A 16,489-nucleotide genomic window follows, 5' to 3' on the forward strand; every position below is an offset into this window, starting at 1 on the left:
ATCCTTTCTTGCAGGCATTAAAAGCATGTTCCTATGTTTGCTATGTGTACAGGAATTTAAATGTTCAAATTATTTATAAAAAATTAATGCATTTTCAAAGCTCAAAATTCACGAGGGCTGTACTGTTTGAACTTAAGTGGAATTACTGTTATGTAATTTTTGCGAATCATAAATGCAAGAACTAAAATTAAAAAATTGTCTGGTTTCAATTTTGCATTGATATTCCATGTAGAAGAGGAGATAATGTAACTGGCAGGCATGTGAATACCATTTTACTTTGCAGGTGTTGTATATGTTTCCATGAGTGGCAGGTTGTAAGATTCCATATGGGTACAATCATTCTAAATTCCTGCCGATGGCTTTCGGGTGATTAAAGATGCCAGACTGTTCAGTTATATTTTACGTTGATGTTGCACCTTTAATAATTAATAGACAGCGACATTTCTCTCCTGTTTCATTGCCGGTTTTTCAACAGTGAAGACTCCAGTAGTAAATAACCTGGTAGTTTAATGAACTTTCGTCCGCAAAAGAGAGATTTGCATGTGATATTTAGGAATATAGGCTATATTGGAATAGTCTCGCTCGTCGCCTACCTCCTTGCTTTTCAGTCGCCGTTGCGGTTAATCTGATTTTGTAAATAAGTGACGTTAGAAATAACCTTTTCGAAACTGTCATGGATTTTCAAGAATGTCACTTACAGATATTGTCAATTGTAATCAACATTACATATTATTTGGAGCTGGGTATATATAGTTCCGAAGCAGTGAAATTGTCCCCTCTCCATAGGAATTGAACTGTGTCCCTTTAATGATAAGATGGCTGCATTAACCACTATGCTATCGACGGTAAACAGCCAGTTTTTGTAATATTAAGTTGTTCTCGGAACCTTCACTAAATTATTGGAAATATACAGTTAATGGATGATACAATCCATTAAAAATAGTCTTAATTCTCTTTAAAAACTATGTTCCTTTTTTCAAAATTTCTAATATCCACATGCTTCTTGGAAATGCTGGTAAAGTAAATCTTAACTTATAGATATCTGCGTAATTTATTTTATTAGCATTAGAATAATTCTAATATCCATATAAGTAACTGGCATACATGAATATATTCCAGCTAATAGCCATTTATTTTATCTGCATCGCTATTTTGGGGAGAATCATGCCTCATTTGCTACACCGCCAGGAAAAAAAATGCACCGTTTGAGCCAACCCTGGAACAAATCCTGTGGATATCGATGACATAACAGACAGCAAAATATCGATATTTACTGTGTAAAACTCAACTTACAGTGCAAAAACGAGGGATCCATTTCCTACTAATCTGATAAAGCAATAGTGCCAGCAATCAATGGTTCAGTACGTTAACAGCATTGATCATTGTCAGTGTATAGGATCACACCGGCAAGAAATTATTGTTACAAGAGCTATAGTGTTTCTGGAATTACAATTATTCTGGTCATAATGTTTGTTCGCAAATTTTAAAATAACAATATGTTTAGAACACTCGGATATACACATCAGTTTACTCAATATATTTTATCATATTGTAAAAAGAACGTACAAGTTATTGAGTTTCCTGTAGAAATGACAATTTTCTTTGTTAATACAGTTTTCAAATTTATGGGTTTTTCCTACTTTTGCGTCCCTTTTCTGTAACTTTTTCTAATCGTGGCAATGAGGATGCATTGTATATTTAGTTATTTTCTTATCTATAACCGTTTTATGCCACTTTTGACTAATTGTGAGAACGAGGAAGAATGATGAATGATGAGCAGAGTGGGGGAATGGAGGAGCAGGAGGTGCCCATCCTCCCAACTAGGCATCTTTCCTACTATTTGTTTTGAGTCCACTTTATGCACAGATCAGCTGATCGAGACTGATACAAACCACCATGTAGCCTACCCTCCGCTGGGTGTCGCACCTGAGACCCTTTGAATACAAGGTGACAATTACAATTTTCACTGTGTCGTCGGGGAAGCATTTTCAATGGAAAAACTTACGTAAAGAAATTGCTCCACTTGTTTCTCATTTATACCATTAGAAGCATTCACCAGCTATCCTCAAGGTTTGAGCAAATATCCGCCATCCCCCAAATAACATTCTGTTTAAGTTAAGAAGATTAAATGGCTAAATATCACATTATTATCTTATTCCCATTTTGCGCAACACGTTATAGTTAATTTCTTCCAATTAATTTTAAAAGGAACTATGTCACATAAATATTTTTGATATGACAATAAGAACATCACGGATTCGTGTAAGACCTAGCTTTTTGAATTGATATGCCACTTACAAAGGTACTTTACTCTCAAACACTTTATTAAAAATATGTAACTGAAGTAACACTGCTATAAAAATTATAGAATGAAGGGAATCATAGTAATAAATAACAGAATCTATTTTTCAGTACGTACAGAAGGAATCAAATGAAACGTACTTCCCTTTTCCCACCAACTCAGAAGCGAGTTGGAAACTCTTCATTGCTCCTGTATAGATAAGAAAGTGGGAGAGGGCAGTAGCAGACAAGGCCAGCATGCAAACTTGTTTCCAGCAAGCTTTCTGTTGGAGTCTTGGCAGTTTGTGGAAGAATTTTGTGTTCCCACCCCCCCTCCCCCCACTGCCTCTTTCTCTCTCTTTGGATTGAAAAACAGGGTGCGATGCTTATGCGATGAAATACGGTAATATATAACGATGAAGCTTTATTTGAAGAGGATGATAATAATAATAACCCGTGGCGCAACAGAGAGTCCGTGAGGGCCAGATCCTACCTACCGACTGCCGGCCTCACTTCCACTTGCCGAGGTGGGAATTATGGGGTGACGTGTGGTCAGCAAGACAAGTCTTCAGTTGTTGTAGGTTTCCGTGACCGTGTCACGCTACTCATTTGTAGCTCTCCAATTTCCTCACAACGGTGGATGACCACCGGTCCCATACACAAGACCAGGTGTCCCGGGTTTGAATCCCGGCCTGGGCATGGATGTTTCTGAGTGTCCATTCATCAATTTCATTATATCATCACTCTTCCCCATCTTCGCAAATTAGCCAAAAGTGGCACAAAAAGCGAAGTGAAATAAAAGCAAATCAATCAATCAATTGCTAGGGCAGAACCATATATCACACAATACAGGTGAAATTGTTGTTGGTTGACGTGAATTTTTAATATGCTTAACTCTTAAAATACTCTAATATCAGGTTTTCTGTTGCAATTATTATTTCAATTTTGAGGGCCTCCATGACCGAGTGCTTTGCATACTGCTCTATGAAACCAGGGACCCTATGTTCTATTGATTGATTGATTTGCTTTATTTTAATTCACTTCTGGTGTCACTTTTGGCTAAACACGACGATGAGGATGGTGGACAAAATGATGAAATTAATGAAGCGACACTCACAATGAACACCGAATGAACACAATGCCAAGGCCGGTCATTAAGCAAACTGTGCTAACCACTCTACCATGGAGGCCGGAATCCTTTTTAATGTATAGGAAAAATCGTTCTTTGACATCGAACTAAGAACAGTTAATATGAGCTATTATATTTTAAATTTCAAACAATAAATTGAGATTTATTCCTCACCATTCTTTTGCCTACTTCAAAACTTCCACACAATAAGATCAATTACACTAAGGACAACAGCGTTAGAGTCTATGATTTAAGGAATGATTAAGCACACGATGATGACTGAAAATAATTCACATGATTATAGTGATGCATTACATCAGTGAAACATTAATTTTCGGTCATGGTGTTAAATTGAAAAACGCAGGAACACAATAACCGATTTTGTTTTCGCTTTTCTTCCACTTTTGGGTAATGCAAGGTGTGTTAAGATGAAAGTTGTGGAAGGACAACTACAAACGTAGATGGATAGGACACAGTCCAAACCCCACAGACCATTATACTGACCTTATATCTAGACGCCAGATCCTTGTTAGTGTGCAAAATGCACTCCATGGTCACAATGACGTAAGCATTCATAGATTTTATTTGTATATTTTGTTTTTATTATTATTATTATTATTATTATTATTTTTGAAAAATGCGAGCCAAACTATTGCGCATTGTGTGATATGCTCATTACTTCTCAGGAACACTCGCGGCCTTCAGCCAGTTTTATCCTTAAACAAAATTGCACGTTAGGATGTTAACAGACACTTCCAAGACAATATCCAAAAAATAGTCACATAAGCGAAATGTAAAACATATTTATTTATCCCTGGGGAGTAAAAACCGCTGGAACGTGATGCTGATCATTGACCTCCAAAATGGCCAAACTCGAGAATATGCAATGCCCTACTGCCACATCCCCTAAATGTGCCTTCATGGCACGGTTCTATACGGACGACGAACTTTACCTTACCTTTACTACTACTAACTGCCCAACCCTGTGGCCGAGTGGTTAGCACATCGCGCTGCGATGCCAAGGGTCCCGGGTTCGAATCCTGGTCGGGCTTGGTTGTTTTTGAATGTCCATTCATCAATTTCATCATTTCATCACTCATCCATATCTTCGCAAATAAGCCAAGAGGCACTAAACGCGAAGTAAAATAAAGTAAATCAATCAATCAATACTACTACCAACTAACTACTCATGCCATGAATTTTTGTATTTTTGATCCTTCATTATGTCTCCATTGATAACCTGGTTCATACCCAGTCACAACAGCAATTAGTCAATGCAATGAAATACGTCAAACTTAAAATGAAACAGGTGTCGGCGCGCGCGCGCACACACACACACGCATACACACAGAAACACAAGGAGAATGAGAGACAGGGAGAGAAGGGCGGGGTGATAGGAACACAAAACCTTCCACAAACTGCCAAGACTCCAACATAAAGCTTGCTGGAAAGAAGTTTGCGTGCTGGCCTTGTCTGCTACTGCCCTCCCCCACTTTCTTATCTATACAGGAGCAATGAAGAGTTTCCAACTCACTTCTGAGTTGGTAGGAAAAGGGAAGTACATTTCATTTGATCCCGTCTGTACAACTATCATACTAGGGCTTCTTTTGAATAGCCATATACTTGTTTTAAGTTTTTAATACAGAAGTAGCGCAAAAGTAGCGAGTAGCGAACAAGAGTAGCGTAGCGAGCTACTTTTTGGTAAATGTAGTTGTAGCTGTAGCGAAGCTACAATTTGGAAGAGTAGCTGTAGTTGTAGCGAAGCTACTTATAAAATTAGCGTTCTGATCACTGGCCAGCCCTAGGTGGAGGCATACAATATACAACCAAAACCTACAACCAAAATATTCAGAAGTCTGAAAAAAACAAAGATTTTTGTTCCTCAGTCTGAGGTACAGAAGTTCTATAAAATCAATTTTGTGCTACTACTTAACCACTTGCCTGACACATTATTTTCCCAAAAGTGGTCCATATTTTACACATTTTTTTTATTGTGTGTTTATAATGTACCGATATCGGCAATTAAGGAACAGTAATAAAATTCTATTTTTGGGGTCAAATAAGGTTACCAAACTATTCAAAAGATCTCCATAATTATTAACCCGAGTTAACTCGTACATACATGGAAAGTACTACAAATGTTTCAAAATAGCATATAAACTGTGGAAAATAAAATGTCTTCACATTTTAATGTTGAATTCCAAAGAGACAGATCCAACAGATGAAAGAAAATCTTTTTATAATACTTTTTGCCACGCTTCGTTGGTGTGGCGTACGAAGCAAGATGCTGATGAACACCACACATTTTGTTGTTGTAATCGACCACCACTCGTGGTTTAATTTTTGCTTTGTGACGTTGTGTTACAGTCATCATTTCAACAGAATGGATGGTTGACAATAATGTCACATCCTTCTTATCTTTCTATTTGATGACTGTCACTTCGCCGCATTGCAACTCCACTTCTTCACCTTTCTTCAATTTGGCTGTTCTTAGAGCCTGTGGTAGATCTTTCCTACTGCGTTTCAGTTCCAAATACATCAGTCTTTTTAGAAATCAACAGATCTGCAAGTTGTGGTGAGTTATAATAATTGTCCATTGTCAAACAGTACCCCTTTCCCAACAAATCATATACCAAAGCAAAGATTTTGGAAGGCGACTGTACACCACCACAACTATCTGTATCTGTCTCGTCAGTACACAAGCTGTCCACTGTTGTATCACTTTCACTCACATCTAGTTCCTCCTCCTCCTCTATCTGTTGTCTAAGCTTGTTGTCACTCATCTTGTCGTTCTTCACACGATGGAAAACACTAAAACATGAACAGAATGTATTCACAACACAAAAACGCTCTGTAAGTTTTGGCACTACACTCACACAACGACCACAAGTACCACTGGAAAGGTGACAACTACGTAGTGTCATGGGAATCCGGTAGATGCCAGCAAGCTATCTACACCTTCCATCTAGTGGCCAAAATGGGAATTAACACCTTTTAAAGCTCAAACGAGTCTGTCCGGGTAGGCAGAAAAGTGCACTGCAGTTGCACGATTTTAACGAGATAACTCGGGTAAATAATATGTAAAGCAAAAACAAATTCCGAGTTAACTCGGGTTAATCAGGCAAGTGGTTAAGAGCAATAAGCAGAACATGTTGAAGGTTAAAACCAAGAATTATGTGAGCTTGTAAATTGGTGTTCCTTTTCATGGTTCGATGTTCATTATATTTACACACATCCAAAAAAAGTTTGGAAACACCCACAGTACCGGGTATTAGAGAAAGAAAATAAGGTATAGGTGTCATGAAAAATGGATAGTATTTGTGGAAACCTTTGACCACAGTACAGTGAAACGACATGACAATCCCAGTCAAGTGACAGACGAAAAAACAAAGTATGCCATTATGGCGAAAATGGAACAAAATGAGACAGCACATGACCTGATCTCTGCAAAGCACATGGTCCATCTCAGTAGCGAGTAACGCCTCCTTGTACACGTCTCGGGTCATTCACACATCGTGTCATACCATTGACGAGGCAGTCAATGAACTCTTGGTCCATCCTATTCCACTTGTCTTCTGCCACTCGTTGGAGGTCATTCAGTGTTGAAGGAGGTGGTACATGCTTCTGAACAGCCCTTTTCAGCTTGTTCCATACATGTTTGATGGGGTTCATGTCTGGGGAACATGGTGGCCAGTCCATTCCAGTGATACCTGCATTTTTGATGAACGCTCCTACAATCTGCGCCCTGTGAAAACGAGCATTGTCATCCTGCAACACGAAAGCATCTCCCACAGCAGCATGAAAAGGTGCAACAAAATGTCCCAAAATACACTCCCGATATGTGACAGCATTCATAGACCCTTGTACAGCAACCAGTGGCGTGCGATGTCCCATGGTGATACCATCCCCAAAACACACCTGTTGATGCCGCTCCACCACATACCGAGCTCGAGCAATGCTACCTGACTCTCGCCAGTATTCGGCCATTATCAGGTCGCAAACACAGGCGGCATTCATCAGTAAAGAGAACACCCAGTCGTGGTGTTGTTGAGCCCACCGATTTCGCACACTACGGCATGTCATGGTTAACGGGGACACTCTCCAGGGATGTCGTGCATGCAACCGTGCATTATGGAGCCGATTAAGAATGTTTGTGGAGTCACGTGTACACCTGTAGCTCTGAACTTGTCATTTCTGAGGTCTGCAACAGTGCGTTCGGGGTTTCTCCAGGCACGAATTTGGACATAGTGTTCCTGTGCTAGGGTGGACGAACGCGAACGACTACTGCGAGAACGATCGACGATGCCTCCAGTCTCCACATACTGTTTCCATGTTTTGGACATGGCAGATACACTCACACCCACTCGTTGGGCAACTTGACAATAAGAATTACCTTGCTCCACTAAGGTACATGATTGTATTCTGATATTGTTACTGGAGGTATTTTTCTACCCAGGCAGGTGTATTTTACTCACTGCAACACATGGAAACACAATGCGTCTTACTGTACTGACAACTCGGAGTGGTTGTGCGTTGCACTATTCCCACCCACGCAAGCACAGTGGTTATGCTATTTCTGTCTGCTCTGCTGGTAACATCTCGACTGACATCTACCATGAGTTACATGCCAGGCACCGTTCCATATTTCACTGTTTCACTTGTCAACAGGGGTGTTTCCAAACTTTTTTTGATATGTCTAATTACAAAACTCTGTGTGTTCAATATCAAACTATTGTTATACCTATGAATGTGGCAATTTTTAATCATATACAATAACATTCTCTATCATAATTCCTTTTGGTTTATATAATTATATATATTATATATAATTAAACGAATATTGCATATGAACTATAGTTGATTGAAATAATTTACTTGTTTACAATATGATTTAAATAATTTTTGATACTTTTAAGTATGTCAAAACAACCCATGAATTTATGAAAAAATCAAATTAGTTGCTTTATTGGAACCACCAAGCCAAGGTCATATAAACCGACAATAAACTGGGCACAGACAATTATTTTTATCTGGCGCGGGACACACTGAAGCGCTTGACCTCTGGAGAGTGGCCGAAATGCACCCCCACCTCTTCCTTCCTCCAGCTGGTGCGATGTGTTGCAGAGCATCGTGCGATCACATTTTTACATTCCATTTTAAATGTCTTACGTTCACACAGAGGTGATTACTGTAGAACTTGTTACTGAAGTTTGCACAATGTCTAAAGGATACGATGATGATAATCACGAATGAAGGAATCGTGTGTGCTTCTCCGGAAATCGAACACCTTGTTGTTAAATTTTTAATTTTGGCGGTTTTACTACAATCGCTTCCTCTCATGCAAATGATCAAGGAAAATTTTATTCTACTGCTTAGTGCTTACCTCAAATAAGACAAATTTTGTTCAGGTTCTTCCCCTCTTCCCCTGCAACCACCTTTTCGTAATCAAAATTTGACTATTAATAATGTTACGACGTGGTGGTCAACGGACACACTGTTTCGATGCACCGGGGCGATTCACCATAGATAACTGACCGTAACTGGCCAACCCAACACCAAACTTCAACTGAAAAGTTCCAGACAAAGCATGCGAAACTCGCATCTGCTTTTACTTAACCTTCATATTCTCCCGCCAAAGAGGTTGCAAGCACGAGGCATGCAGAGAGGAATTCGTCAAAGGACATTTGGTTGCTCCATGGCACTGTTTCGCAGAAATGTGTCAGGTAGTATCTATCCTATCTATTTAAGAACTGCAGGCAGTTATCTGAGTGAACCGACCTCTGCCCCCTCCCCGGAGAATTGTTACAAGCGAGCGCACCTGTGGTGGTACTTGAAACAGAAGTAGCAAATTCCTAGGAGGGTCTTCCTGTTCTTGCTGTTAGCAGAAACTTGAGCCCAGTTTCATATAACGAGTGCAAAAATATTTTCTCAAAATTTCTTCAGAATCAAAAATAAGTTAGAAAAATATAGTCTCATTTTTTAGGGTGCGACTCAGGGGGCAAAATGACCATATTGCCCCCCCCCCCCATTTCCGACGTCCCTGCTTTTGACATCAGGTTAATGTGTAAACATTTCAATGTGCTGCATATTACGGTTAATCCAAGAAGCTGTTCAGAAAACCCTGAATCTAGAGCAGAATACAGTAATGAAGATAGTTTTGTTGCTTTATTGAAATGTAATTTCTCTTGTCAACCAGGAAGTTGGTTAAGCATATGTGCAACAGAGGTACCCATCACATCCCAAGGTCAATGGTCCCCCCTCGTGCCCAGATCATGTCATAATCCCTATAAAGTATTTAATTATGACAGCATGTCCACTACTATCCTATTAACTGGAAATCACTTTTTTAAAAGCTTTACTGAACACTTTACTTGATTTGCTCCACCCAAAATTCTCCCTTTTCTTCATCCACCAGCAGATTAAACATGGTGCACCTATGGCAAAAGTGACTTGGAACCAGCTAAAGTAAATTATTTATGAAGGAAATATATCCTGATTCCTCCATCCCCACTTCATTGCCAATATACACAAAAATACAAACAAAGTCAATACAATTAGCATACATACAAAAACATACATAGACCGATAATACAAGTAATTAATTAGTCACAAATAGTCAATAGACAATCGAGATCTTTTACTTGCCTCTCACAATACAAGAACAAGAATTACATATATTGAATTATACATGTATAATTATAGAGTATGCAAGAAGATACAATATTGGTTACAAAATTGGTACAGTGTATTTTTAATTATAATTCTATCATTTTTTTTATAAAGTTTGAATGGCATTGATAAATCTAGGTCTGCTTATTAATTGTAAACATATTGTACAAATGACATGTTCTACTTAATGGACTACTCTTATATTTCTGATTTTTAGGTATTGTACGGATCAATAAGTTTTGGCCACATACATTATTTTTCCTTGTATTGAAATGCAGTTGGCAGATGAAATATCTATAGTGTGATATACAATTTACAGTTTTATATAAGTATAATTGATACATCAGGTAATCCCATAAGTAATGTTGTTTTTCGAGCACCACTGCAATGATGCCATCTGACGAGTGAATTGTGAAGTACATGGCATGTGCCATAGCTGTGTGATATAGGGCACATCATTGTGCATGAGTGTGTAGAGGGAGAACTGTCTACTCCATGTTTTCGAACAGTGGCATGTGCTTGATCATGGCAATGTTGGAGGAACACATACGACATGTCATGCTGTATGAATTTCACCAGAGACATTCAGCCAGTGCAGCAGCATGAAACACCAATGCCATATACGGGCAGTGTGCTATGGATGTGCGGAAGTGCCAGAGGTGGTTCCAGAGGTTTCGTTCTGGAGATACCAGCCTCACCGACAAACCACGAGAAGGGAGACCTGTTGAGCTGGACAATGATTCCCTGCGAGCAGTGGTGGAGGCAAATCCAATGCACACTGTTGAAGAACTGGCCAGCGAACTCCATGCCACCCATTCGACCGTTCGTCATCTGCAGGACCTTGGGTACGTGTCGAAACTTGGAAAATGGGTACCGCATGCGGTAACACCTCAGCAGAAGCAGAATCGAGTGGACATCTGCAGTTCGCTGCTCACTCATCACAGACATGAGCCATTTCTGGACAGAATGGTGACAGGGGATGAAAAGTGGATCCTCTATCATACCATTGGGAACCTAAAGGTGGGGCCGCAGGAACTGTCCCAAAACAGGACCTCCACCCCCGCAAAGTGATGTTGAGTGTTTGGTGGGATATCCGAGGCATAATCCATTTTGAGCTCTTGCCATGTAACCTGACTATCAATGCATATGTTTACTGTCAGCAGGTGGAATGCCTATGGACTGCATTGTTGGCAAAATGTCCTGCTCTGGTTCATCGCAAGGGTGTGCTCATCCACGGTGATAACGTGCAATAACTCCAATTTTCGCCACTTTTGCATATGATAAATCTTATCTACAAAGGGAAATATACTGTATTTGCCCCCACCCCACCCGCCTGTCCCATTTTGGGACCCAATCGCCACCATGCATGTCATAAATCTTGTCAACTTTTTATTTTTAGTACATTTCGTATCATTTGAAGAAACGTCCAAGGTAGCGATGTGGTTATAATGTAACATATCATATCAAAATAAAGAGGAAGAATCAAACTTTTCAACAGTGTATCATACATATATATTTTACATTTTTAGTTTTTGGGATATGATTTTTTGAAAAGTAGTGAAAATAGTCAGCATTCTTGGAACGGAAAGCGACTTAGAGGTCAGCACTGTATGTTAATCTCAAAGAGTCGGCTTGCACTATATAGCTTCTTTAGCTACTTTCTAATAGACATTACTGCTTCATAAAATATGTATATGTAATTAATTCTCCATATCTCAACTTCTTATACATTTGTTGTTTCTCCAGTTCCGTGCTGGTGTCTGCAACTAACCAAGTGTACCAGAGTCTGGCGAATTTGATCAAGTGGTCAGACAACATTCTACTGCATGGAGATAAGACTTTGAACAAGGAGAATGTCACAGATGTGCTTAATGCCGTTGAAGATGCCGTAAAGGTAGGACTAATGGTATATGTTAATACAATATGAATACAATGCTAATACAGTGGAATCTTGATAACTCGAACTTGAGGGGGAAAAATAAAAAAATCGAGGTATCAAGGATTTCGACACACACACACACACACGCCACCCACACTTAAGGGGTTAAAATGCAGAATAATGAAAAATCCAGGAAAGTTTTCTAATGTTACCTAATGTGGGCCAGAAAGGTAAAATGTATAACGGAGGAAAGTTTAAATTCCAGCAACATAAAATTGGAGACCCACTGTATTTTCCTGTATTTCCGTGCATTAGTATAAAAATTAAACTTTATTCGTGACAATGCAAGAAACAAATTGTATCAATTTTGAACTTGTAATGCAGGAATTTCATTAAAAAAATATGTTTTCCATGTATTTTTTAAGTTCGAAGTAATCTGTTTTTTAATTTTTCTGCAGAACCTCGTGGAACTTGCTCAAGATAAAATAGCCAATAAGGAAAACATCAACAAAGGCAATCAGAATTTTTCATATCCAGACAGAACTTCCCAGTATTCTGCTGTATCAAGGAATTCCGACCTGTTCCAACGAAATTCGTTACCTGATATCCCCCTAACACCAAGAGAAATGGAGATCCTGAAGCAGACGTCAGTTGATAACAATAGGCATGTCGTGCACTCACAAAGCTCAGAGTCGATACTAAATCATGATAGCACAGATCAAGGAAGTCCACCACCGAAACCACCTCTTCCTGGAAGGTAATGTTAAGGATTATTTAATTAATATGTATTGTTAAGATTTCACCTTTTTAGCATAATATTATTTAATTAATATGTATTGTTAAGGTTTCACGTTTTAGCATTATGCTAAACTTTAGGAATGTATGAGGACCTGGATGACTACCTAACTGGCAACATTTTTTTTCCGTTCCACAGCACAGATTTTACCGTCAAGCTTTTAATCAGGGGGTAGACAAAACTGAAAAGAATTCAGGTGCCAGCCCTTTTTCTCAGGAGCCAACAATTTTTTTTTTACTTTTTTTTTTTTCAAATATGGGCTAAGAAAGCCATGAATCCAACTAAGATAAGCTTTGAAATATGAACTTAAAACATTTCATTTATTAATTAATGCAACATTGGATTAAAAGTAATTAATTCTTGTGCTCGAGTGGCCTTCGTAAAGAAAGCTCAACTGATGACAGCATGAATAACTATGTAATACATTCTAAAATATGGCCGACTCAAATATATCACTACAGATTTTAAAATTCAGTTAGCAACACTGCAAAAATTTACAATGGCATGTTTATTATTCTGATTTAATGATACACGTGATACAGAAAACACACACACAAATTTAAAAAACACATATTGTACTCGTTATTTAAAGAAAATGTAATGGAAATTTTCATAAGTGAATTCGAAATATTAAAAAAAGAAAAAAAAAACCTTTTAGAACTGAATTTATACATTTGAAAGCCAGGTGAAAATTTTCAGACGCCCTAGTTCTGCTTTTAACTATCACTAATAAAGCAAACCCTCCAAAGGTAGGTTATGTTCGGCCATTCAGAAAATACTAGGGAAAAACCAAAGTTGCACGCAAACGATTCAAGCTCCTCACAGAGCCACTGTCTGAAACTAAGACTGACTTCCCAATTTTCATCACACACCTGCTCCTATCATTCCTTGTGGAATTTCCAAACTTTTCCCCCTTGAACCAATAACCCCTGCCTAAGAAAACAATGCCTTACTTGGCATAGTTTGGTGGCTATGAACTTTGTGAGGATTACTTTGGTTCTCTTGGTGAAGTCATTCATGCCCTTACAATATTGTCTTGAATTTTGGACACATGTAGCATAATGTGTTTTGCCAGTAATCTAGTGATTATTTTCAGTTCTTACTTGCACTTATGGCACTTTTCAACTAAAACTGATATGATTTTCCCATGCAGCATACAAAGTTTCAGTCATTTTTTTCTGAGTGTCAGTTATACAGGGTGTTCATAAAGTCCCGGCACCATTACAAAAAAAACATCCAGGAACCAGTTCACATTCAAAGGGAGGAAGTAATCTTGGTCCAGGAATGAGTTCATCCAAGATATTGGTCCAAGGATGTTTGAGGTCTTCTGGATAGGTATTTCCCTGGCAGGTGGGTAGGTCGTGATGGACCTATTCCCTGGCCACCGTGCTCTCATGATATCACACCATTGGATTTCTTCTTCTGGAAGTATGTCAAAGATTGTGGTTATCACACTCCTGTTCCAGATGTTGCTACTCTTCGAAGAAGAATAACTGAGAGTATCCTAACTGTTACTGGTGATATGCTGGGGCTTGTATGGGCAGAAGTGGATTACCGCCGTGATGTTCTGAGAGCAACTAGAGGGGCACACATTGAGGTGTATGGCATAAACATGGAGAGTTGTAGCTCATTTTGCAATCAACAGCATTGTTCTATTGTATGTAGTTAGTTTTCGAGCTATGCTTCTTGTAATGGTACCAGGACTTTATGAACACTCTGTATTATGTTACATTACATACCTAACTGTTGTGTACTTATCATTTGTGTACCGTATGGATATTACTTTGTACTGATGTGAAATTATCATTGCATATTAATACTTAAATTAGTATGGGAATGAAATAGAGAAATTATCATGGCATATTAATACTTAAATTAGTATGGGAATGAAATAGAGAAATTTGCATATTTTGTTCTTTAACTTTGTCCTTATGCAAAATCCACACATATATACAGCTATTTACGAGAAAAATGTAGGAAACCTAATTTTTGCAGCCATTTTTTTTTTAAGATGGCAACAGTCTGTTGCAGTATTCTTTTATGTTTGTACCCTACTAGATATAGAGTTCATGAATTCTGAACCCGATTTTAAAATTCTGAATCTGGATCTGATATCTCAGGATTCCCACTAACCTGAAAATATAAAGGAAACCAACCTTAAGTGGAAAATCCTTGAAAAGTGAAGGAATTTTGAGAATGCATTCAAATCAAGTGTACTTGCTAGGATTTGGGGATGAAACTATTTCCACTTGTTTCTTGAACCATCTTCCTCATGGGAGATTATCTACATAAAATATTTTTATAATTGAATAACCTTTATTCTATTGAATAACGTGCAGTTTAAGACTTAAACTTTGGTTATTATCAAATTAAAGCATTACAAAATGGCCTTGAAAAGCCAGGGAATTTCGTTTCCAAAATAAGTGGGAATCCTTTATCTGAATCCAGTAGAATTTGATGTATGAAGCTTCAAGGGTTCAGAACCATTGATCCCTATTACACACTGCATACATGTGATCAGCAATTTTCTACAATACCTGTTCTATTTCTAGGTCTTGGGTTATGAATGACTCTGCCAACGATGAAGCCCCTCCTCTCCCTCCTAAGCGCAGGCCAAAAATCCAGAAGCAAGGAAGCTTATCCCAGACATCCGGAGAGCAAGACGATGTGAACTCCACACCACAGCATCCTTCCATCAGCCAGGTTTCGGTAAACAATGATCTTCTGAGCGTGAGAAGCAAATCTCCAGACAGCTCGTCACTCTTGAGTGCATCGGCAGGAAGCCTCGACTCAGTGTTGAATCAGTCGCGTGAAGACGTTGGACAGAGTGGAGTTGGCAGTTTTTGGGACAGTTCCTCTAGTACTTCGACCGAGTGTAGAAATGACAGCAAGAACTCTTCAGTAGTACTTGGACAAGATTTTTCCCTTTTAGATGCACCCAGTTCGCCCTTCCTAATTACTGAATTTCACGGTCCAAATAGTCCGAAATTGGATGGTTTCGGTCTACTCAGGGATGATGTACATGATAATATCTGGAATGGTGTCGACAAGTTAGCGTTGGACATTAATTCGGTTTCAGAGACATTGGGAAAATTGGCCATGAAGGACGAGCAGCTCTCCATGTCCCAGTCAGAGTCTGGATTTTCGTCGTTGCAGTCACTGCGAAGTTCCAGCCAGAGTTACACGTCACAGAACTTCAGTTCAGTTTCCCGCAGCTCGCAACAGAGCATGTCCTACAGTGAAAGCAGCACCAAATCTTCACACAGCGAATCGTCAACGAAGCAGATGCAAAAATCAAAATATTCCCAGAAGCTAACGTCCGAAGTGAAAACTTCATCATTGTCATCCTACATGCATGCAGAATCGTCAAACGTTGCACTTAAAAAGATGCTAAATGATTCGGAAGTTAGTGGTTGTGACTTTAGTGCTAGTGAACATGATTGTTGTGATGGTTCCAGCTCACCCCCTGCATTACCCCAGAAGACAAAAACTAGAAGAAAACGCTTCCCATCTCAGTATGACAATATCCCGGACATGGTTGCTCAAGAGTTCGGACAGCAATCGACCAGTGCAAATATTCACCCAGTGCACCAGTTAACATGTTCATTACATTCTCAAAGCTTCCAGTCATATCACGCTAGTTGTCGTAGTCCAGATGGCAAACCCCCACCTCTACCACCAAAGAAGAGACATAGTAAGTATCAAGCATGACAAAGTATACACAGTTATTGTATAT

The 16,489-nt window shown here is 38.9% G+C and overlaps 1 protein-coding gene across 5 annotated transcripts in view; it reads left to right on the top strand.

Moving 5' to 3' along the window:
* Window positions 1–16,489, top strand: part of C3G (C3G guanyl-nucleotide exchange factor) — a 125,242-nt gene that overhangs the window by 67,974 nt on the left and 40,779 nt on the right. For all 5 annotated transcript variants that reach the window (XM_083144535.1, XM_083144533.1, XM_083144534.1 and 2 more), the window contains exons 4-6: window positions 11,825–11,972; window positions 12,416–12,714; window positions 15,306–16,447. In XM_083144535.1, the coding sequence (XP_083000661.1) occupies window positions 11,825–11,972; window positions 12,416–12,714; window positions 15,306–16,447 (1,589 nt within the window). The remainder of the gene's footprint in view (window positions 1–11,824; window positions 11,973–12,415; window positions 12,715–15,305; window positions 16,448–16,489) is intronic.

This window comes from Lepisma saccharinum, chromosome 23 (genome assembly GCF_977018435.1).
Source record: "Lepisma saccharinum chromosome 23, izLepSacc3.1, whole genome shotgun sequence".
Lineage (NCBI taxonomy): Eukaryota > Metazoa > Arthropoda > Insecta > Zygentoma > Lepismatidae > Lepisma > Lepisma saccharinum.